Source organism: Macrotis lagotis, chromosome 3, assembly GCF_037893015.1.
Source record: "Macrotis lagotis isolate mMagLag1 chromosome 3, bilby.v1.9.chrom.fasta, whole genome shotgun sequence".
Lineage (NCBI taxonomy): Eukaryota > Metazoa > Chordata > Mammalia > Peramelemorphia > Peramelidae > Macrotis > Macrotis lagotis.
The window spans coordinates 164,385,067-164,408,548 of record NC_133660.1 but is presented as its reverse complement, the minus strand read 5'-3'; the positions used below and the strand labels follow the sequence as shown (position 1 = coordinate 164,408,548).

General features: G+C 36.1%; 1 protein-coding gene across 5 annotated transcripts in view; it reads right to left on the bottom strand.

The window, feature by feature from the left end:
- The window catches only part of LNX1 (ligand of numb-protein X 1), a 229,492-nt gene that overhangs the window by 8,591 nt on the left and 197,419 nt on the right, over positions 1-23,482 (bottom strand). For all 5 annotated transcript variants that reach the window (XM_074229422.1, XM_074229423.1, XM_074229420.1 and 2 more), the window contains 3 exons: positions 17,256-17,387; positions 9,037-9,214; positions 4,799-5,027 (listed from right to left, as the gene is read on the bottom strand). In XM_074229422.1, coding sequence (XP_074085523.1) covers positions 4,799-5,027; positions 9,037-9,214; positions 17,256-17,387 — 539 coding nt within the window. The remainder of the gene's footprint in view (positions 1-4,798; positions 5,028-9,036; positions 9,215-17,255; positions 17,388-23,482) is intronic.

The window sequence follows — 23,482 nt, the reverse complement described above, 5'->3', positions numbered from 1 at the left end:
CTATTTTGATTTTGGAGACAAAATAGTTACTAGCTAGAGAATACCATTCTGTGCCTTATATTAAGTCATAAAAGTTTAGTTTTCATTTAATCATAAGGTCTTTAGAAGGAAATGGTATTCAAGATTTAGAGCTAAACACCTCAGTGGAATACTTTAATTTTACAGATGAAGCCGAAAATACTAAGTGACTTGGTCAAGGTTACACAAATAGTAAATCTTCAAAGGCAGGATTTGAAACCACTTTGCATACTTTAAAACATTATGTAAATGTCAGCTCCTGTTATTTTGAACAGATTACCAAAATCAACTGACTGACCTAATGAGATTAGTCAAAACTAAAGTTTTTTTTCCCTGAATGTTTTCATTGATGTTAGATATGTCTAGCATTTGAAGTAATGTTTTCATGTCTCAACAATTAAATTTACTACAAACTACTGCTCTTTAAATATTTGGATCAAGATTGTTCCTTTTTTAAAAATCCCCAGATGACGACCTAGAATCATCTATAGCAGTTCTTTAAACTTAGGTCAGTGCTGTGATCTGCAAAAATTCATTATTAATGAAGATCCTATCTGTTAGCTGTTAATTGTATAATTTTCATTTCCCCATTAAATCTATGTGTATTCATCTCTGGGGTACAATTGATGATAATTTATATATTTCACATCAACTGAACCTGCCAACAGTTCATAAGTTCACCCAGTTGTCTTTTGCAATTTTATTTCCCATTATAAACAAAAAACAGTAAAACTAGTAGGTGCCTGTAATCCAGTAAGCTATGAAGCCACTAACGGATAGTTCAATTTAAAAAAAGGTTAAACCTTTCTTTCTCTTGCTTTGATGATTTGTGTGTGTGTGTGTGTGTGTGTGTGTGTTCACATGCATTTATGGTGTTATCTACAGACCAAAGAGATTCTTAAACCTAAATCAAACCTATCATTAAAATATGTTTTAGAGGGGGCAGCTAGGTGGCACAGTAAATAGAGCACCAGCCCTGGTCAGAAGGACCCAAGTTCAAAAACAGCCTTAGACACTTAAATAATTGCCTAGCTGTGTGACCTTGGGTAAGTCATTCCATTACTTTAAATAAAATAAAAAAAACATTTTAATTCAGAGATTGATTCATGTTTAAATATATTAAAAAACCAATTAGCTCATCAAAACTTGTTTTTAGGAAACAGTTTCAAGAAACTTACATACTTGTTTAGGATCACCTGGTTAATTATTAGAGAATCCAGGTTTTAAAATGGAGTAGTATTGGAAAATCTGAGAGTACCTAATATGGATGATAATATAGAAACATTAAAATTTTGTTCTGTGGCTAGTAAAATACTGTCCAGATAACATAAGATTATCATATAATCTTTATAGATGAGGAAACCTGAAATCTAAAAATCTTATTTCCCCTAATTCCCACAGCTAAGAAACAGAGCTAAGATTTGAACCCAGACCTTTAAACAATATCTCTTTCCATTAGACCTCACAGAAAATGACTAATCTTTGCCACAAATAATGTGATCTTCTAGAATAATAATTTTTCATGGTTTCTAAGGTCTAGAGCTGGGGAAAAGTAGAGAAATGTCACTAATTGAAGCTGAAATTTATGAATTTTGTGCCTGCTAATTTGCCACATGGAGTAGAAATGTGGTCATAGTTATCACACAAGTATCAGTATCAGAGGGACCAAAGTCATGAAAAATAAATGAATATACTTAGTGGTTGATTTCTACTAGTGGAAAGGATTTTTACACAAATGAGTTAACATACTTTCTGTGTGGTTTGCAACTATATTAATCTTTAAGAATTCTTCATGAAAAGAATACCTATATCCCACAGGCAGGGGATGAATATCTCTACTGTGCCACATCCTGAAGAAAATAGTATGGCTCAAATTGTGTTTTGTTTTGCTTTTTTTAATTTAAGCATGGGGGTGGGGGCAGGGAAGGGAGGGTAGAAAAAGGCATGTGGAAGACAGGACTTTCTAAATGGCAGAAAACTAAAAACTAACCTGAAACTTGAGGAGCCACATCTTTTTCCCCACTTCTTTTACAAACTATGGGCTAGCCTGGGCTAGTCATAACATTTTTCCCCTTAAATATGTCTAAACACTGATAGTAGATACTCTCAAAAAATAATCCTGATCCAATGTGTCCAGAACTCTTGAAAATAATTCTGGAATTCAGTGAATTTGGTGAAATTTTTAAGTTGACATTTCCTAGGATATTTGGTTTGTTTCCAATGTATTAAATGGTTTGCTCCTTTGTGGTCCAAGCGGGAGCCCTGGTGGCTAGTCAAGGCAGTAAGAGCCAGGGTTTGAAGATCCTTTTCATCCTCTGAGAGTTAGTAAGTCACCTTAAATAGCTTCATGTTGTTATATGGGCTGAGACTAGAGACCATAACAGGTGTGCAATAAAGAGAAAGACCACCCCTGATCTCCCAGCTCCTGGATCTCTCTCCTGGCTGAGTCCCCATTTAATTCAGAATACAGGTTCCTAGTCACAGACCTTGCTTCTACCCTTGATAATTCCTTCATCTCTTTTGTTACTTTCATCTGAGATGTGAATAAAGTTGTTCTTTTATGTGTGTTAGCTGGAATCCTCCCTTATTCGTGCAACTGAATCTACTCTTTTAAAAACTCCTTACTATAAAATGTAACTGTTCAGATTATGCAAAGTGTCACAGTGGTGCTCCAAATAAAGCCATGTCTAAAGTTGAGTACACTGTGCCAGTAACATCCATCACACACTGTGAACAGTAATGTATGAATTTTGCCCATAGTCTACTAGAATTAACTTTTGAGCAAAGGAGGACTATATGAAGTTATGTAGAGGAGTTCAATTCATACTTTAATTATTAGTGCTTCATAATACCAAAGCTATGATGAGTCCAAAGATACCTAATTGCATTCTTTTAGGAGTGTTAGAAAAGGTATTTTTAAAGGAAAACTTTACCCAAAATACTTTGGAAATTCAGGATAGGAAAAGGTTAAATTTTTAGGTAAGAAGGAAATGATTTAATGTGTATTAATGTGATACATGTCCTGATGAGAGAACTTGTTGAAGGACTTCCAGATGCTGAGTATGGGCCCTCAAGAGCTAGCAGAATAAAGGTCATAAGTATTCACTGAGTCAGCTCCAATTAAATGGCATCTGATAACCTGTATGACTGAGTGACATCCGAAGCTTGTGGTCCAGAATCTAGCCTGTTGTACAATTGAGCCTTAATAAGGATGAGACACAGCTCTGTTTATTGTCCATTTGAAGCCACTTTGACTCTTTCTACCCATTGCCCAAGCTTGAATATGAGGATGGGCATCCACTGGGTCAGCATACTAATGACCCACTCTTCATGCACACTCAAGTCTTTTTGTATGAATTCACTTGCAGCTGGGAATGTAATTAACAATGAATTTCCTGTTTCCAGAACTGATGATATGGGGTGTAATTTTTCCTTCATTGGAGGCTAAGAGGGCTGGCTTGGTGTGCCATTAGGAGAGATACACCTGAGCTGATCTTAAGAATCTAAAGAAAGACTTGGTTTCCTGGATTTCTGTATTAAAATATTCTGCCCTCATTGTCACTGTTTAGGACTTTCACATCTAATCAGATTGTTCATTCACAAGGAGTTGTAATCTCCCCCTGAGCAGTCAAGATAGGTACCTGGAGACATCTCCTTTTAATGGGCCCAAAAGTGTAATGAATTTATGTCTATAGCAAGGAAATACTAGTTTCAAGAATCCCCAGAGTCTCCATATTAGCTGAAACAGCAAAAGTTAAAAGACAAGAATGCTCAGCCTCCCTTCCAGGGAGGGGTTTGGATCCTGGCACTGCCCAAGTGAATGATGCAGCAGTAAAGATGGAAGATTTCCTTAAGAGTAAGGCAACTGAAAACCAGTGATTTGTTTAGCAGGAACACTTCAGGACACTCCCTCGCTCCTCCCTTAGAGGGCACTCAGGAAAAGCTCATGTTTCTCTCCCTCTGGAGATAGGCTTCACTGTTTCCTCAGCCAAATGAAGGCTAAAGCACAAGGGGGAGCGAGGTGAAAATCTTGTCATTTCATTTCGATGCTATGCAAAGAAGGAAACTTCCTTTGCTATTTCTTATTTGTGATTACATTATAGTTTCCAAGATGGGAAACTATGGATTCAAATCCTTCCTCTAATATAGTGACTTATGACCTTTCCAAGGAACACTATAAATGTACCCTAAGAACCCTTCCATCTCTAAATCCTATTATCATCAGAAACAAACTCCCAATATCAACTTTCCTTGACTATTTCCATGGGCAAATCTCAGCTGCTCAGACACCTTTCTTGGGAATATGTATGCAAGAAAAAGGTCTCACTCTGTAGATCTAATAATATTGTGTCAAATTTATAATTCAGCTGCTTCCTGGATTTTGCAAAAGAACTTTTCAGTTGCAGAGGATGAAGAAAAGAAAAAGCCAAATAGTTCAACTACCATTGGCTTACAGCAGATTCAGTATCAAATGAGAACTTAAGGGGATAAATTGAAAAGTAGGACGCAATAAACTACCACTTTCTCTGTCCTCTGATTCTTATGTTCATTTTAAAGAATGGGTCACAGGCATAACTCTTTTAATCAGAAGTTACTATCCTCCCCTCCTTCCTATTCAGACCCAAAGGAGAAGATAGAAGTAGTTAAAAAAAAGTCCCACAATCAAGCCTGGTTCCAATTATGATATGAGTACAATGAATGAACTCAAGTAATGTGAGTTATCTAAGAAACATAAATCTTTATCCACACTCCTTTGCCAGGATATCAACTGGAGACTTACCGTGGCAATTCCAACCACATGACCCAGGCTGGTGACCATTCCCTGGGTTGTGCTGTGCTCTGGTTGGACTCCAGGGCCGGCCAGTTGCCTCCATTCTCCAGGGATTCACATTCTCTCACTTCCAGGGCTTTGAGCACCACAGATGAGGAGGTGTTTTTCAATAGTGCAACTGCTTCCCCACGGCTGGCCCCTGTCAGGTCAATTCCGTTTACATTCAGCAAAATGTCACCTAATAGTCAAAAATCATAAACTGCCTTTAAAGGGAGTGAAAAATAGTCATTTTTTTGTTTAACATGGGGGAAGGTCGGATTGGGGGATGGGATTGGGATTTTGTAGCTCTTGTGTTTGGTTCATGACTGGATCCATCTTCATAAAGAATAGATTTAAAACTTTACATAGTAATCTATGTCAGTTTACATTGTTCGCCCCTTTATAAGTAGTAGTCATTTGGGGGACTTCACTTAAAAATTAGACCAACTGCCTTGAATCTATTTAAACTTTCCCTCTGCTTTCTCTCTTATTTTCCTCCTCCTCCTCCTCCTCTCAATACAGAGATGAAAGCACAAGTTGAAGCAACTATCACAATATCATCAAGAATCCCTCCTACTATTAGAAAACCAAGAACTGTGGTTAAAAATGGAGGATTGCCTTATGCCATGGTTCTTTGCCTTTGCCTGTGCAGAGATGAATGACTACGGTAAGTAACAGATTTACCATAGGACAACTCCAGTAGAATTAAATGGTTAACTTATGCTAACACATATACCTCCTATTTGATCCAGATGAGGTACTCCCTCCAGCTATCTACCTCTTGGGCAGTTTGGCTCCCTCTCTATTGTCAGAAATTTGCTGAGAACACAGATGATGATCCGATCAGTTTTGAGAGCAGAGGGACTTTAGTACAAACCCCCCATTTTACAGGTGAGGAAACGGAGACGGAAAAGGTGAAATCACTTGTCCAAGGTCACAAAGCTAGGAGGTGACAAAGCCAGGACTTTGGCTCCCACAAATCCAACATTATTTTCACTATATACCACTCAGTCTGTCTTTCTTTTGAGATTGAGAGAAACCCAAACAAAATAGCAGGTAGGAGAAGGAAAAAAGAAATATCCAGGGGAGGCATCATCAACAAGCAGATGTACCACCAGGAAAACACCTGTCCTGAGCTAACTGCTGGCTGAAGTTCTGTCCCAGTCCCAGTCCCAATCCTGCCCCTGCCCCGGGGAAGTGCAGGAAGAATGTTGTATAAATTGGGATACATAAATGCAATGGGATCTTAAAACAAAGATGATTCATTCACAGAAATACAGTAGTTAAATAGGAAGACTCAAAGGAACAAGATATACAATTGCAAAAAATGTATAATCTAAAACAACCGTAAAAGGCAAAATCTGATGATTAATTTGTAATGACCATTTCAGCCTTAGGTATTAGAAATCTAATGATGAAAAGCACTTTCCATCAGAGGGGCAGAATAAAAGAAAGAATATAGTGCATGGTTAGATGCAATTCTATTCACTTAATTTTGCTTAATTATTTTTCATTAATACCAGTGAGGGTTTAATGGGGACTGGTTAATATAAAAACAAAACTTAAAAAAATTTCTTTTGGAACAGGCCCTATAATTCCCTTTTAATAAGGACCTTCTAATGAAGAAACTCCTGCTAATGCAGATGGACACTTGTTTGACAGTTATGTGTCAAAGGTGGGTAGGAACCCAGTTCTTTGTGACTAATGTCCTCTTCTTGAAAAAGAATGCCACTTCTCAGAAAATAGGTTCATGCTTTCAAGTCTTCATCTATCCATTTAAAAACTACTAAACTTAATCCCTATTTCCAATTCATCACATCTTTTCAAGCCCCCCCCCAATGTAACTGCCTCCCTCAGCTTTCTATTTCATCATTTGAACCCAAAATTTAATTCTTCCCTACCTGCCCTTTGAATAAAGGAGAAATGCAATGAGGTATTGATTTTTGAACAGAGGACTGACCTTGGAATTAGCAAAGTCTGAGTTCAAGTCCCACTTGGACATATGACCCCCCAGTTGAAAATCACATCCTTTCAGAACCCCTGATATCTCCAAGACTCTGAACTTGGTACAAAAAACTTCCTACATGGGCAGTTCCCTGAACAGCTGAAATCCTAGGTTCCTCCAAATCAAAAACAATAATAGTAAAATGAAACAAAAATAAAAAAAACCCCAGCACAATGGATCAAACTTAGAACTTTTGTCTCCAAGGAAACAAATGAAATTAGTATACATAATTATAAAATAGTAGAGACAAATAATAAACTTGCCCTTTCCCATCTCTCTCCAGAGTAAGGACAGATTATGGTAATAGAATAGAAATTTTACCTACAGAAGATATTAGCCCCTCACAAAGAAAGAAAACTTAATGTTTGCCTTTTCCTAAAGCACTTTGTATCTGTCTCTCTGCCTTGATCACATTACTGTATCATACATAAATACCTGCCATATTAGAGAAGGAAATGGCAAACTACTACAATATCTGTCAGGAAAATCCCAAATGTGATCAGGAGGAATCAAACATGATTGAACAAACCTGCCCTCTGCCATGTGGAATATTCCCCTTTGTAAGCATTTGGAGGGAACTATTATTTTCAATTTTTGTATGTATGCCCTGAATCCAGGATGTAAGAACCATATCATAAATGTCTCTGGAATATAAGTAATAGTATAGTTATTTCAAAGATGAAGAAATCCTAAATCTCTTTCAGTTCCAAATTCTATGACTCTGTCATTTACCTTTGGTCCTGTAGCCAAGAAATGTGAGAAATTGAACTTAGGACTTTAGACTCCAAACACAGTGCTCATTCTTCTTATATCATACTGTCTTAATCAACTAGGCAAATGATTATATTTCATTATTGGTGCATTTAGGTGGCACAGTAGACAGTGTACTGAGACTGGGGTCAGGAAGACATGAGTTCAAAGCTAACCTATGACACTGGCTGTGTAACACTGGACAAGTCACTTAATCTGTTTGTCTCAGTTTCCTCATCTGTAAAATAGAGATTGATGTGAGATTCAAACAAGATGATAATTATAAAGCACTTAGCACAGTGCCTATCACATAGTGTCTAGATAGATGTTAATCATTATTGTTGTTATTGGCACTAAAAATAATAGGCATTCATGCGGCTCATTGGATAAAGCAGTGGGTCTGGAGCCAGAGACTGTATCAGATCTGACCACAGATAGCTGTGCTGCCTTGGACCAGTCATTTAGCTTTTTTTTTTGCCTCACTTTCTTCAGCTTTAAAATGGGAGTAGTAATAGTACTTACCCCTCAGGGTTGTTGTGAAGAGTAAATGAAATAACAGAAAAATAATTAACACAGTAGATGCTGGCACATAGTAAATACTTTGTAAATGCTAGTTGCCGACTAATTGTGGTAGTCAGTACTACTACTACTACTACTACTACTACTACTACTACTACTACTACTACTACTACTACTACTACTACTACTACTATTAACCAATTTCCTTTGAGAATCAAGATATGAAATTTAATCAAAATAAAATGATGTTCATTTTTTAGCTTTTGTTGTTTTCTTGAGTTTGTTGTCTTTCTAGACAGAGCCAAAGAATGGCTTTCTTTGCACACAGCTTTGGGCTGGAAACACATGGAGTGGGAAGGTAGAAAGGGGAGACTTGATTAACCTATGAGAACAACTCAATTAATCTGGTCATCAATGCTGTGACAGTTTGAGCAAGCAAATCACTCATCTTCCTATTAATCCTTACTGAAAGACAGTAAGGTATAGCAGAAACTTGATGTCTTCTAATTGTGAAGACACATAATTTTTCTGAGTCTCAGCTTCCTCACATATAAAATGGCATAGTTGATCCAAAGGTAATACCTTTTTCCCAGAGTTGTTTTGAGAAGTAAATGAAATTATCTTCTATAAATCAGGAGGGCCAAACTTATATAGAAATAGGGACCAATAATCCATATATATATATATATATATAGATCCCTATGGACTACATATTGACAGTTTTGAAATATACTGTTGTAAATGTTTTATTGTATTTTTATTGTATTTATAAAATATTTTTCAATTATCTTTAAATCTGGTGCATGCAAGGGGAAGTATTTTGATTCCTCTGCTGTAAAGCACTATGCAAATATTATGTGACCTAGATAGTTGCTTAATCTTAAAGTGGTAATGCCCCAACTTCTTCTACTTTCTAGGTCCCTTTAATTTTTACCTGTTTTTATTCTTCCATCTCTGTTTATGACTCCTCCAGGTTCAACACTGGTGACGTAGATAGGCAAATCCCATTCTCTATGGGATGCTCCCCCTGCGACAGTCATGCCCAGTGATTCTGTGTAGTCTTTTCGGACACTTACCACCTTCTCATGACAGGTTACAGCATGGAGGATAGTCTATGAAGGACAAATGGTAAAAGCAAATAAAACAAGCATGGTACACTTGTTTATAAGCATTATTGTATTTTCTAATTTATCATTATGAAAATTGCCCCAACAGTGTGACAATGTAGTACTTGACCCAGAGATTCAGTTCTGCCATTGAAGGCCCTGAGCCTTAGTCTCATCATCTGTAAAATGGGCTTAGCATATTAGTACTTACCTTGTAAGGTTTTTGGGGGAATGAAAGTATAGAATATATTTAATGAGCTTAAATTGTATTATAAAATGTGTTTCCTCTGATTATTAGTCAAGTGAAGGAGATGGCCTAGAATCTCTCTTTTTTAAATTTGATATTTTCCAAATTCTCTCCCTCTGTCCCTCTCTTCCTCCAGTTGAGAAGGCAATCAATTTGATACAGGTTATATATGTGCAATCATGCAAAACATATTTTCATGTTGGTCTAGATAATCTCAAAAGGCCCTTCTAGTTTTATGAATCTAAGATGTATAATTCACAGATCAGCGAACATCTAAGAATGACAATGGTACTATTAAAATAATTAAGGTATACTACTAGGTAATGAAATAAGTCATTATGTTTAATAAATAATATCCCTCTGTTTTAGGTTCCTTTCAACAATGAGTTCAGTGATACAATTTGTCTCATCAATCTTCACAAACCCCTTAAGTAGGAAAGGTTCTTCTAATCCCTGGAATAACCAAGAAGATGCAAAGAGGTTGATTGGTTTGTCTTTGTCAGAAACACATCTTCCATTAAATTTTAAAAATTTAAAGCTTCTTGGAATTACAGAGAGGAAAGACATTTTTTTTAATTATTTAGGCTGACTCAGAGGGAAAATTTTTCCATTTGAATAAAAGGACCAACAAAAATGTTAGGAGGAACTGACCAGGCTCCCTTGGAAGAAGATCAAGAACACAAGTGAATCAAGAGCTATGAATTTCTCAAATGACTCATTTATCACTTAGAGTAAGTGAATCAACATTTAGAAAAGTTTTTAACCCTCAGCAAATTGGAAGGTTTTTTTTAACCACCTCCTCCCCCAAGTCAACACATTTTTATTAAGTCAGTCACATCCCTAGCTAACTTAAAGCAGATGGATAGCTCCTGGATACTTTGCAAGAAAATCATTTGTTACAGATATTCTAATATCAACTCCAGTATTATTTCAGTTCTCAAAATAGATATATCTAGAAATCTATCATCCAAGATAGGCTACTTGCCTGCAAAATTTGGTAAACTGTCTTTCTGGTTAATAATAAAATGTGATTACAGGGTGGAAACAATGGTGGATTTGAGTTAGACAGGAGTTCAAATCCAGGCTTTCCTCCCTACTATCTGTATGATCTTGTTAAGTTACAAAATCTCTCTGGACTTCAATCTTGTTTTTAAGATGAGGAAATTGGATAAATTCAATTCACAACCATCTGCTAAACTAGCCTGCTAGATATCTCTTCCTGGAAGTTGCATTGGTGTCTCAAACTCATCATATTCACATAGAACTTCTCTTTTTTCCCAAAGCCCATTAAATTTTCTCCAAACTCCTTTCTTTACATTAAGAGCATCACCATCCTAGATTTGCTACCTTGGAGTGCACCCTCTTTGATTTTTCTTCCTCTTTCATATTCATCTCCAATTAGTTGTCAGTCTTGTTAATTTTACTTTCACAAAATCTCTAGGACCTAATCTCTGCTCTCCACTCACACAGCTATTCCCCTGGCCTATGATTTCACTAGTTCTCACTTGAACAATGGTAACATTTTCCTAACTGATCACCCTGCCTCTAAACACACAACTGCCAAACTGATACTCATAAAGCTCAAGTCAGACTATGTCTCTCCCCTACTCAAGAAACTTCAGTCATTCCCCATTGCTTCTAGGATAAAATACAAACATTTTTTTGTCAGGTTTAAAATGCCTCCAACCTATTTTTCTGCTCTTAGTGCAGATTCCTTCCTCTGTACTCATTCTAATCAATCTGACCCACTTGCAGTTCCCTACAGATGATATTCCTTCTCCTCCCACTTTGCCTTTGATGGGCTGGAATTTACCTGGAATTTACTTCCTCTCCACCTCTACCACACACATTCCCTAGCTTCCTTCAAAGTTCAATGTAGGTATCATCTCACATAGGATAAAAAGGTCATAAGACTACAGACAACAATCTCTTCTTTAGGAGTAGAAGACTAGAAGACAGAGTAAACCATTTCTAAGACATTATTTAATGCATTTTGTTTTAATTTAATTTTTATTTTTCTTCTCAATTACATGTTGATTATAATTGTAAGCTATTTTTTTTTAACATTTTGATATACCTTTCTTTCTTTTTTTTTTTGCAAGGCAATGAAGTTAAATGATTTGCCCAAAATCACACAGCTAAATAAGTATTAAAGGTCAAATTTGACTTCAGGTCTGGCTCTCTATCCTCTGCACCACCTAGCTGCCTCTTGATCCACTTTTCTAAATAAATTCCTTTTATAATCAACTTGGAGATTTTGGCAGTGAATATGTTTTGGGTTTCTCTTTAGGTAAAGAAAGCTAAGTATTTATAAGTGATGATCAATAGCTTCAACCTGCTGCCCAAGTCACAAAAGTCTGGTTCACACACATGTATGCAAGAAGCAAAATCTTTCTAAACTGGATGGTTATTACCATATATGGAGTCCAATGGCCATTTAGAATGCATGGGACAGAACTTAGATAAGTTCTAAAGAAGTACCAATATTATCTATTACCAAAAGGCTGAAATTGGACAAACTCAATGGGCTAGTGCTTACTTTTGTCCATAGAGAGTTTTCAGAATAAGACAAAACCATCTGCCTGATGTAAGAAGTATTGTCAAAATGTCATAAATATTGATCGGGGAGCAGAAAAACTCAAGAACAGAGAGGGGGAAGAGCAGAAACAATTTTAAGCATGTTAAAGAAAATTAGATATTTTCATATCAGAACTTCCCATACCTAATATAGATATATGTATAATTTCTTAGTTAACATTTAACAGGGAAAATCTTATTAGTTTTATTTTTTTTCCTCTCAGAGCCTCTTAATTAGATACCGGATTGATGTTCACAACCTCAGGATAGTCCCCTATTGCTCTTTGAGAATTCTACTTTACTCCTTCTCCTCTTCTCCATAGCAGCTATTTTAAACTTTTCCTTGTCTCTTCTCCATACTACAATAACTCTATCTCATCTACCTGCCCAGCATTTATACCAAATGATCTTGCCTCTTACTATACTGAGAAAGCTGAATCTATCAGACTATCAACTATAAATTCCTTCCTGTCTTGAGTCTTCAAATTTTCTCAGCATGATAACGACCCATTTTATCCTCATTCTTTCTGGTTGTAGAAGACATATCCTTACTTCTCACACCAAGTGATGCCTCTACCAATATTCTTGATTTCATTCCCTCCCACTTACTATTGCTCCAGTAGTCAAGTCATTCTCTCTCTCTCTCTCTCTCTCTCTCTCTCTCTCTCTCTCTCTCTCTCTCTTGCATGTTCAGTATCTTACCTTGCCCTATGTTCACATCTTCCCAATCCTAAAAAAAAAAATCTTCCCTGGATCTCTTTCTCCCATCCAGATGCCATTCTGTCTTCTCTCCCTAATTTGAAAAAGTTGCTTACTCAATTCTAAGAGACTTGTGATGGAAAAATATAATTCATACATAGAGAAGGAATTTATGGAGTTTAAATGAAGACCAAAGCTTCAATTTTTAAAAGTTGTCTTCTGTATTATGTCATTTTTTTCTCTCTAATGTTTTTTCCTTCCATTTGGATTTAATTCTTTTTTCACAACATGATCAATATGGATCTATGTTTAGCATGGTTATGGATGTAGAGGCTATATTAGATTGCTTTCTGTCCGGAGTGGGGGGAGGGGAGGAAGAGGGAAAGGGAGGGAGGGAGAAAAATGTAGAGCTCAAAACCTTGCAAAAAAATGGTTGCTAAAAACTACCATTGCATTTATTTGGAAAAAACAAATACATAAAATATTTAAATTAAAAAAGAAAAAGAAAACATTGTCTATGATAGATGTTTTCTTGGTATTCATTCTGTGGTCAACCTTTGCAATATAGTAACCGCCTTGTGATCATTTTGCTCTAACTACTCTAAGGCCACCAATGATCAAATCCAATCTTCTTTTCTCTAGACATCATAATACTCAACCTCTTCAGTATTTAATGCTATTGAGAAGTCTCTTCTACTAGATTCTTTCTTCTCTTTTGGTTTCAGAGACATCAAACGGTCCTGATTCTCCACCTACCTCTCTAACCATTCCTTCTACAACCATCTATTTTGATCTATCCCTGACTTTCTTCTTTCTCTACATTTCCTTCATTAGACAAACTTATTCTCTATCATGGTGAAAGCTCACACTATTGTAGAAATTAATCCCAAAACTATTCTTTTCAGCCCTGGTCTCTCTTTTGTGTTCTGAACCCATATCTCAGATTATCTGTAGAACTGCTCTCTGTGGAAGTATCAACAATATTTCAAACTAAACAAAGAAGTAAAAAAAAATGATTTTATTCTTTTTCTCCTTAATTTTCCTTCTGATTTTATTGTTTTTGTAGCACAAGCTGACATCTAACCTCTCCTATTAAACACCTTGAAATTATTAAAATTTAATTAGCTTCCAAATCCTGTTGTTTCCATCTTTTACTATCACCACCACAGCAGAAATTCTCATTGCTATTTAAGTCTCCAAAAAAGTTTTTCTGACTCCACTTTCTCCCTTGGAAAAATACAGAATTTTTGTTTTATAATAACTGCCTAATATTTATGAAATAGTATGGATTTCTGGTTTTATTATTTGTAAACTGTGGAATAATTATAATTTTGTTTATTAATTAGGGATCAATGTAGATTATACAAAAAATAATGAAAACTAATTAATTGACTAGGGATTAATATGAATTATGCAAGGAAACAGTGAAGATTGTACAATATATTATTGTAGCCTATTAAAAAAAACTCCTACCAAGACATGACCTGGTAGCTAGAATTATACATCAGATGCTTACTATCTTTCATGTACTGACAGATGACAAATATCTGGTAACAAAGTGAAACCAGAGCCAGACATAAAGAACTAAATAAAAAAAATTGTATTAGAATTAAATGAATTGAAACATTGTCCACAATCCACCAGAATAACAATTCGTTAAAAATTAAGAATAATGGTTTGAATAGAAAACACCATCTCAAATACTCATAATCTCCATATCCTATGGAACAGCTTTCAGACTTTGAATAGGAAATCAGAGGAGATACATATCACTCCCAATGTCCTATCTGTTCTTAGCAATGTACTGAGAATCCTTTCATATAGCTTTAGAAGATAAACACATCCTTATCCATTTTTGTCAGCTTAAAAAAAAGCATTGCTTTTTCCGTAGTGGTAAAGAATTGGAAACTGAGAAGGTGCGCATCAGGTGAGAAATGGCTGAACAAGTTGTGATATGAGAATGTGATGGAATATTATTGCACTATAAGAAATGACGAAGAGAATAGCTTCAGAAAAGCCTGAGATTTGTGTCAACTAATGCAAAATGAAGTGAGTAGAATCAGGAAAAATATTTTATATAGTACCTGCAATATTGTAAAGTTAGTCAACTTTGAAAGACTTGGTAACTCTGAAAAACATAATGACCTATATCACAATTCCAAAAGTTTCATGTTCCTCCAGAACAGAGACTCAGTAATTTTTTTTTCTCATTCTTTCTTTTTCTTGGGGGGGGGGGGGGGAGAAGGAGAAGGTTGTTTTGCAAAACTATAAATATTGGTAATGGGTTTTGTTTTCTTTTCCTTCTCATTGTGGGGATGAAAGTCTAAGGAGAGAGAATTTGGAATTAAAAGGAATAAAATCAAAAAACTCCCTGCACTTAAAAAAGAACAATTATAATTGCTTACATTTGCACAGCACCTTAAGGTTCGGTTAAAAGCTTGAAAAGCTTAACATATAATAATCTCATTTCATTGTCAGAGTCAATAGAGAACCTTGAGGTAATTCCACCTCTGAGACTTACTGGCTATGTGACCTTGGCAAGTCATTCAGTTTCCTGACCTGTAAAATGGGTATAATAATACCTGTAGTGTCTACCTCACAGGGTTTCCAGAAGCATCAAATAAGAAAATATATGCAATGTTCCCAAAGTCTTAATGCAGTTTTAAGTTAGAAGCTGTTTAGAACTCTTTAGCTGACAGTGTCTCTGTCACTCAGTTTCTTTCTCCTTCCCTCTCTCTCCAATTTCCTATCAGGGTTTTATGACTTATCAAGAGATCAATAAACTATACTTTTGTTTTTGCTTGGTGGTCTTCAGTAGTTTCAGTCCCTGAAGGTGATATATTTGCAGATTTAAACACAAACAAAATCAAAGCTAAGGAGGGAACTAAAAGGTGAGAAATCAAAGAGTCAGATGCTTCTTGATTCTATTCTGATTATAATTTTCTATCTTTTCCTAAGGAGGGGGGCTGTATCTGTGATTGGTATGGGGAAAATGAGAGTTTAGCCATATGTGTCAGAAGCAGAGTTGAACTCAAGTCTTTCTAACTCCAAAACTAGCTTTCAATCTGCTATAATAGCCTGCCTCTCTTCTCTACTTTCATACCTTCATCCATCCATCCATCCATCCATCCATCCATCCATCCATCCATCCATCCATCCATCCATGTATTCATCTATTCACACACACATACACACACACACCTTCCACCATCTAAGCTTACTGAAACCTCAATCTTCCTTGAAGACCCCTTTTCATCCTTACAAAGTTATTTCTTGCCTCACATCTTTAGGCAATCATAAGCATCTTCTGTACTCCTCACTACCTCTTTCAGACCTTTCTTCTAGAATTCACACAGCAATTACTCTCTTCCTTTAAAATTCATTTTCCTATCTCCAAATCCTTCTTTCTGTCTTTTGTGGACCACTTCAGTATCTGGCTCACAGTCACTTCCTCTCTCCCTAACCCCCCTTCCTCAGCCTCTATGACCTATGACTATAGTCTGTCTCAATTTTTCAGGCAGATAGCCAAGCAGCAAACATTTGTTGAGAGCTTACACTGTGCCCAAGGACTACAGAGAAGTAGACATATCTTAGACTCTCTCCTTCAATCCCCTCTCCCCAACTCTGATATACCTCAAGGGGGAAAATTCCTACTTAATGGCTCTGGTTTCACTTTGTTACCAGAGGAGGTACTAGTGAGGAAATGGGAAAAGGAGGTGGTGAGTCAAGTCATTAAGAAAAGACAGTGAAATAAAATAGGCACAGACCAAAGTACAAATTGTAACTACTGATTCACCCCAACTCATCCCCTTAATAAAGAACAAACAAACATCATGAATGTCATCAATTTGATAATCTTCAGTCAGACTGAGAATTTCCAAAACCCAAATTCAGACTACTTGCCTTATTCTAGAGTTTTTTGTTATAAAAATTAGTCAAAAAGAATTTTTACTAGGGAACATTGCACTTGATTTTCTGATGGGAAAGCAAGTTTGTCTATAGTATATGAGGACGAGACTTGGTTTCATTTTCATCACTCACTTTCCTCTTGGGTAAAAACTATCATATAACTAAAGGAATAGGTTTTTTGATTTTTCAGAGATCACAGTGTTCCTTGGTTTACAACCATATAATATCAACAGAAGAATACCAATTTGAAAAAGATAGGTTTGTGTTTCAAGGACCCAGAATGGGCATTTTTGGGGTTTTCGTTAACATTTATAATTTAAAGTCAGCAGTGTCCTTCCTAGGGATGATGTCTAAAGGTGATACCTTGAAAGTTTAATATGTTAAGGAAGTGGGGCAGATAGGTAGTGCAGTGGATAGAGCACTGGCCTGGAATCAGGAGTACCTGAGTTCAAATCTGACCTCAGATACTTAATAATTACCTAGCTGTGTGGCCTTGGGTAAGCCACTTAACTCCATTGCCTTGCAAAAATCTGGAAAAAAAAATTTTTAAGGCAGCAAAACAGTCTCCATTTCAGAAACATAAACAGCCAGGGTGGTTCAAATCCTTGGACTCACCTTGTGTGCATTCCTCCTCTCATTATGGCACAAGGGTGGGCTGCCATTGATGCTCCAGCCTCCCTCCTGCAAGATGTCAAGACCCTGCTGTCGAGTCTGCCGGGACACAATGAAGTGAACTCTTTCACTGGCCTGTGGGGTTGAGAAACAAATGTAAATCCTGCTATTAGTTTAAATAAATCCCATTCCAGAGGATGGATTACAGGATTACAGAACGTTAGCAGTGAAAGAGACTGTGGAGATCATCTTGGCCCCTCTCCTTGATTTCACAGTGGAAGAAACTGAAACTCAAAGAATTTAAATGACTTTAGACTTAAGTTCACACAACTACTTAATGGTGAAATCAGAACTAGAAAACGGTTTTCAACTGCCAACAAGGGTTCTTTCTTAATATCTCACTCCTATAAAACTGATGTTTGATAATCTCTCTATTCTTAAAAAGGATCATCTAAAAATGTTAGTGTTATTAGCATCAATAATGAAGTTTTTTTAAAACTTTATTTCAGAGAACTCAGAGTACTTTAATAAATAGTCACATTTTCACTCTGCCTTAGACAGCGATGTTTCAGAAGCTCTTACTGGGGGTTATACACCATATTATCTACCAGGAAAAAAATTCTTAAAAAGGAATATGATGAAAGAATGTGGGGAGATAAGAGTGAGAAAGAAATAAAATTAGAGATTATCTGGTTCTATCCCTAAAATAACTTAACTTTCTAAATTTCTAATAGGGAAGGAAAAATAAACACACCTGTAAAGTTCAAACAAGTATTCTAAAATAATGATGATGATGATGATGATGATGATGATGATGATATTACATATATTAACTAATCTGGACCTCACATCAACCCTGATTATACACATGAGGAAACAGATTAATGGAAATTTTCACAGCTAATAACTATTACAAGTAGAATTTGAACTCAGGGCTTCCCCTCCAATTGCAGAACTCTGTATACTCTGACACAAGCCCATGAACAGTCTCTCAAGAGAAATCATTTTTGAGAGGATGAGAAATGCTAAGATTAGAACCCATCAAAAAAAAACCCCAAAACTTGGAGTTTTAAGAAGCCAAATCAAAAGCTAACATTATAAGTTTGCAAAGTCCTTTATAAATCTTATTCTCTTTGATCTTCAAAACAATCCTGGGAGACAGGTGCTATTATTATTCCCATTTTTACAGCTGAGGAAACTGGGGCAAACAAAGATTAAATGACTTGTAGAGAGCCATCTATCTAGCATCTGGGGCAAGATTTTAACTTTTCTTCCCAACTCTAGGTACAGTGTCCTATCCACTATGCAACCAACATTATCTCATTTAATTCTCACAAAAATCCTTAGAAAGATATCAGACAAGTAGAATTAATCCCCATCTTTTAGGTAAGAAAAGAAATTAAGCTGGTTGAACTCACTGAGCTAATAAGTGACAGACTTCAAACTAGAATCCATGTCTCTTGAGTTTTTCTGCTACAATATATTTACCTACTAAAGATAGGGAACAACTAAAACAGGAATGAAGTTGGTTGTAGCACAAAGGAGACAAAGTAAAAATAAATAAGAATATCTAAAATATAAAAATTCTTAATATCTTGGAAAGGTTAGGAATCTTTCTTTCTGAAAACATTTCATTAACAGCCTTATAACCATCTGAAGAAAAGGCTAGAGTTTTTGTTTGTTTTTGGTAATGTTCAGTATTTCATTTAGTAAACACCCAATTGTTTTTAATCTATCTAACTTTATCCTAGTATATTGTACCTTCTTCATAATTCACACACACAAACGCAAATCATATACACAGTCATCTTTTTGTTACTCTTTGGCTCATCCACTGTTCTGATTTTTCAGAGATCGCCGTGTTTCTTGGTTTACAACCACAATATTGACAGAAGAATACTGATTTCGTGTTTCAAGGACCCAGAATGGACATGTGATCCCATGGGTCTAGAGAAGCCCCAGCTCTATTTGGGCACCTTTTCCACAGCTTTCAGCCTTGAAGAGTTGACTAAGTCTTTGAAAAGTTAAGTGATTTGTTGAGTATAGCACAACCAGAAAATGTCAGAGATTGGACTTGAATTCAGGTCTTCCTGACTTTGAAACTGTCTTTCGCTAGCCATTATATTGGACTGCTTTTCTATGTCAAAGAACCTAAGATAATTGAAAAAACTGTGATTTCCCAGATGTAATCTAATTTATTTTTTGTTCCTATTTCATTCTCAAGTGAGCTCCTAGTATAGAAAACAGGAACTCAGGAACTAAATGGTTCTTCTTATGTGGACTGCTATATGGATCTCTTTTGTGTTCTTGGATGTCAATGAAGAGGTTCTATTGTATTCTGACACTTGAAATTATCAGTACATTGTTATCCACAAATAAAGTGTTTTGTGTCCTTGAAGCAAAGTAAGAGCAGAAGACAAGGTGCATTGTTCACATAGTGTAAAAAAGGGATAACAAATGGGGTCACACTGGATTCATAAAATGTTAAAAGACTAATACATCATTTATGGAAAGATAGAGACAAACGTCATATAAGGTGAGAAGGCATAAATAATTTTCAGTTTGTACCAAAGGAAAGAACGTTTACATTAGTGAGTAAACAGATCCATTAAAGTTTATGCAGCTTCACTTATGCAGCTTCACTTCCCATATCAGAGATAAAAGAAGATCAGAGACATAATCCAATAGCATACTGTGAGAATTAAGTTTTGGACCAAAATTTATGATAATAATATAAGGAAACCAACTCCAGTATAACTGTTACTATTTTGATGAAAAAGTCTGTGTGGAAAATAGTAGCATAGAACAGGGAGTTCTTAAATAGAAAAGGATCCTTGTAGGCTGAATAATGACAAAGAAAATCACAAATCAACATTATCTATGTTGTATTGCATTTTCATTTACTTTGTTAAACATTTCCTATTTGCATTTTTAAGGGGTTTTGTTTGCAAGGCAATGGGGTTAAGTGGCTTGCCGAAGACCACACAGCTAGGTAATTATTAAGTGTCTGAGGTAGGATTTGAAATCAGGTCCTCCTGACTCCAGGGCTGGTGCTCTATCCACTGCGCCACCTAGCTGCCCCTCCTACTTGCATTTTAATCTGGTTTTAGGTAGAACTGGGGAGTGACCTGCAAAGTCATGAATTTGACATCTGTTATAGAGCATTTTAATAGCCAGGTCTGAAGAAAACCAGAAGAACCCAAGTATTAAATAATTAGGGAGAAAGAGTGACAAAGAGTTTGAAACAGGCAGGTTAAACTATCTAATAAACTATGAAAGAAAATGAAAGGGGGCATTAAACAATGAAAGTAGTTCTTAACTGATTCAACCATGGAATCTTCTTTCTAATTTCTAGTTTGAAATCATTTCATTGCAAAGTTGTAAAGCATCTATGAGAGATTTAAGAAATCTGATTAATACAATGACCACACCTAATTTCACAGAATGAATAATGAAGAATGCTACACTGCCACATGACAAGTGTTAATGGGCTAATATGCAGAATAAGGCACATACTTTTACATATGACCAATATGGCAGTTTCTGTTGCTGAACTGTGCTAAGAAATATAGACATCATGGATAGAACTAGTCATATAGAAGTCTTTCCCAAAATGACACTTTACCACACCAGTTTTTTCATCATGATATCAACCGTTATACTGGGCTTGGTTTCCCTGTATTATCTCTATCATAAGTCTTGATACAGAAATTAATTCTCATAGTATGCTATTGAATTTTGTCTCTGATCTCCCTCTGTAGTAGTTTCCTTTGCCTCTGATTTAGGAGGTCTAAGTGAAGCTGCATAAAAGTTAATGGATTTGTTTACTCACTGATGTGAATATTCATTCCTTTGTAGAATTTGGAGTTAGTATACAGATGAGATGATGGTATCTCCCTTTATATCAGCTGGAAGCAGTCAAGCTAAAATGGAATTTGGGAATTAGAAATTAAAATATTATAGCCATAATGTTCTATAGCCATAATGTTCTATGTAACACATTGCCATGAAGATGAGAATGCAATGATAAATGTAGACACAAAAGTCCCAGTTCTATTGGAATATAGAAAAAGGAGTTTAGAGAGTTAAAGTTTGCCTTTGTTTTCCCAGCACTTTTCAAGGGAGAGAGACACTAGAGTTTCTGTCTAACCTATACACAGCTTACCTTGTATACAGGTGTTTGCATATCTCTCCCATGAGAAGGTGAGCTCTTTGAAGGTCTCATATTGGAATTACATTTTTGCCTTTAAATTCCCAGTACTTAACACTGTGACTAACACAAAATGAACACTTATTAACTTTATTGGATGGGATATAAATATTCTACACATAGAAATTAGGGAGACTTCAACAGATGGAAGTAGGGCTCAGATGAAACATTCCTTGAGACTGCCCACCTCCACTGAGGCTGATTGTGTGCTTTCCAGGCAACTTTCTGATTACTCTTGCTTATCAGGTAACTCAGTTCTAGGGAGTCAGTGCACTGAAGGACAATGAGGAATATTCTGCCTTTCTGGCATAAATCAAGTTTCTTATGAGTTTGGGCAGAGTGAGCCAAACATCTCAAAGAAAAACCATCCCTGGGGGATTTATAATTGTCATTTCAGGCAATAGTGTGTTTGTGTGTGTGTGTGTGTGTGTGTGTGTGTGTGTGTGTGTGTGTGTAGGTCCTCTGTGCTCTTCTTTCATACCCCTCAGCCTCCCCCCACAAAGTGATTATACAAGACAGTAGAACTTAAGAGATTTTATATCTTTATCCTTCTATCCTTTTCTTTCCCCACTTTCAGAGGTGCTATGGTGAAATAGAAAGAGCACTATCATAAGCAATAGAAAAAATAAAGAGAGATTGATTTGGGGTCATAGACTTCAGAGCACTGAAGTTGGAAAGAGTGGAGATCAAATCCTGGCCCTTCAACTTACTGCCCATGTGTTCCTGGGCAATGCATTGAACTTCTTTGGGACTGAGTTTCCTCATCTGTAAAATGGTGAGATTGGAGATGACCTCTTGGGTTCCTTTTTGCTCTAAAAGGTTGTTCTTTGATCTTCTTACTGTCTGTAAAACCTCAAACAAGTCAGTTTGCTTCTCTGGTCTCAGTTTCTTCAACAGTTAAAAAAAAGGTTGAATTACTAGATGAACTCTTAGGTCCAATCCTAAATCACTGATCCAGGGGACTTGGATTTTGATCTTGTTTTCTTCATTTTAATATCAGGATATCATTTTCACCCACATTCTTTCTCTGGAAAGCACTCTGTAAGCCCTGTACAAATTTCTATTATTGTCCTCCACCACCAGTAAGGTGGTCACACATTTAAAGGCAAGTAACAGAATTACCATCCCATGAAATTGATAGGGTCCTTTTTTCTACATTTCTAGTCTCCACACACAGTTTCCTCATCATAGTACCAATTATATTAATTAGCCTTCATCCAAGTAATGATTTCCATATGGTATTAATATCACAAGTCTTAGTACAGAAACTATCCTATATAATATCAATATGGTAAAACAATTTCCTAGTTTTAGGTTGGCTTTTTTTCATTTTATGAGAAATTTGTCCCCAGAGCTCCCCATATCGTCAATTGATTATTTTTGTGGTTATTGTTTAGTTGTTTTAGTTGAATCTGACTCTTCATGATCTCATTTGGGATCTTCTTGAAAAGAATAATGGAGTGGCTTGCCAGTTCCTTCTCTAGATCATTTTATAGATGAGGAAACTGCAGCAAACAGGGTTAAGTAATTTATCCATGGTCACCCATATACTAAGTATCTGAGATCAGATTTGAAATCAGGTCCTCCTGACTCTACTTGGGCACTACATTGCAAAACCTAGTTGAATGATTGGTTAAAGAAGATTATAAAAATGATAAATTCCATATGAAAACACAGAAATTGGAAGTATCACAGGAGCCTGAAGGTGAGTAGAGCCTGTCAATTTAGAGAACCAAATCCAACTCTCCAAATCACAGTGTTTTTGCATAAAAAGCCCAGTAATCTCTATTGATCAGAGAAGTCACTGCTGTTTCTTTCCCTGGTGTTTCTCATCAGATAGAAAGCTAAGATGTTCAAATCAGGTTCAGAATGCTCCATAAATAGCTCATCTAGGAAGCAGGAATTAAGAAACCTGACCCAAGATCTATGGTATCAGTTAGCTAAATGCACTTCTTGGAAAAGTATTTTATAATAACTATGTCCACTTTTTTTTGCACTACTAGCATCAATTATCCTAATG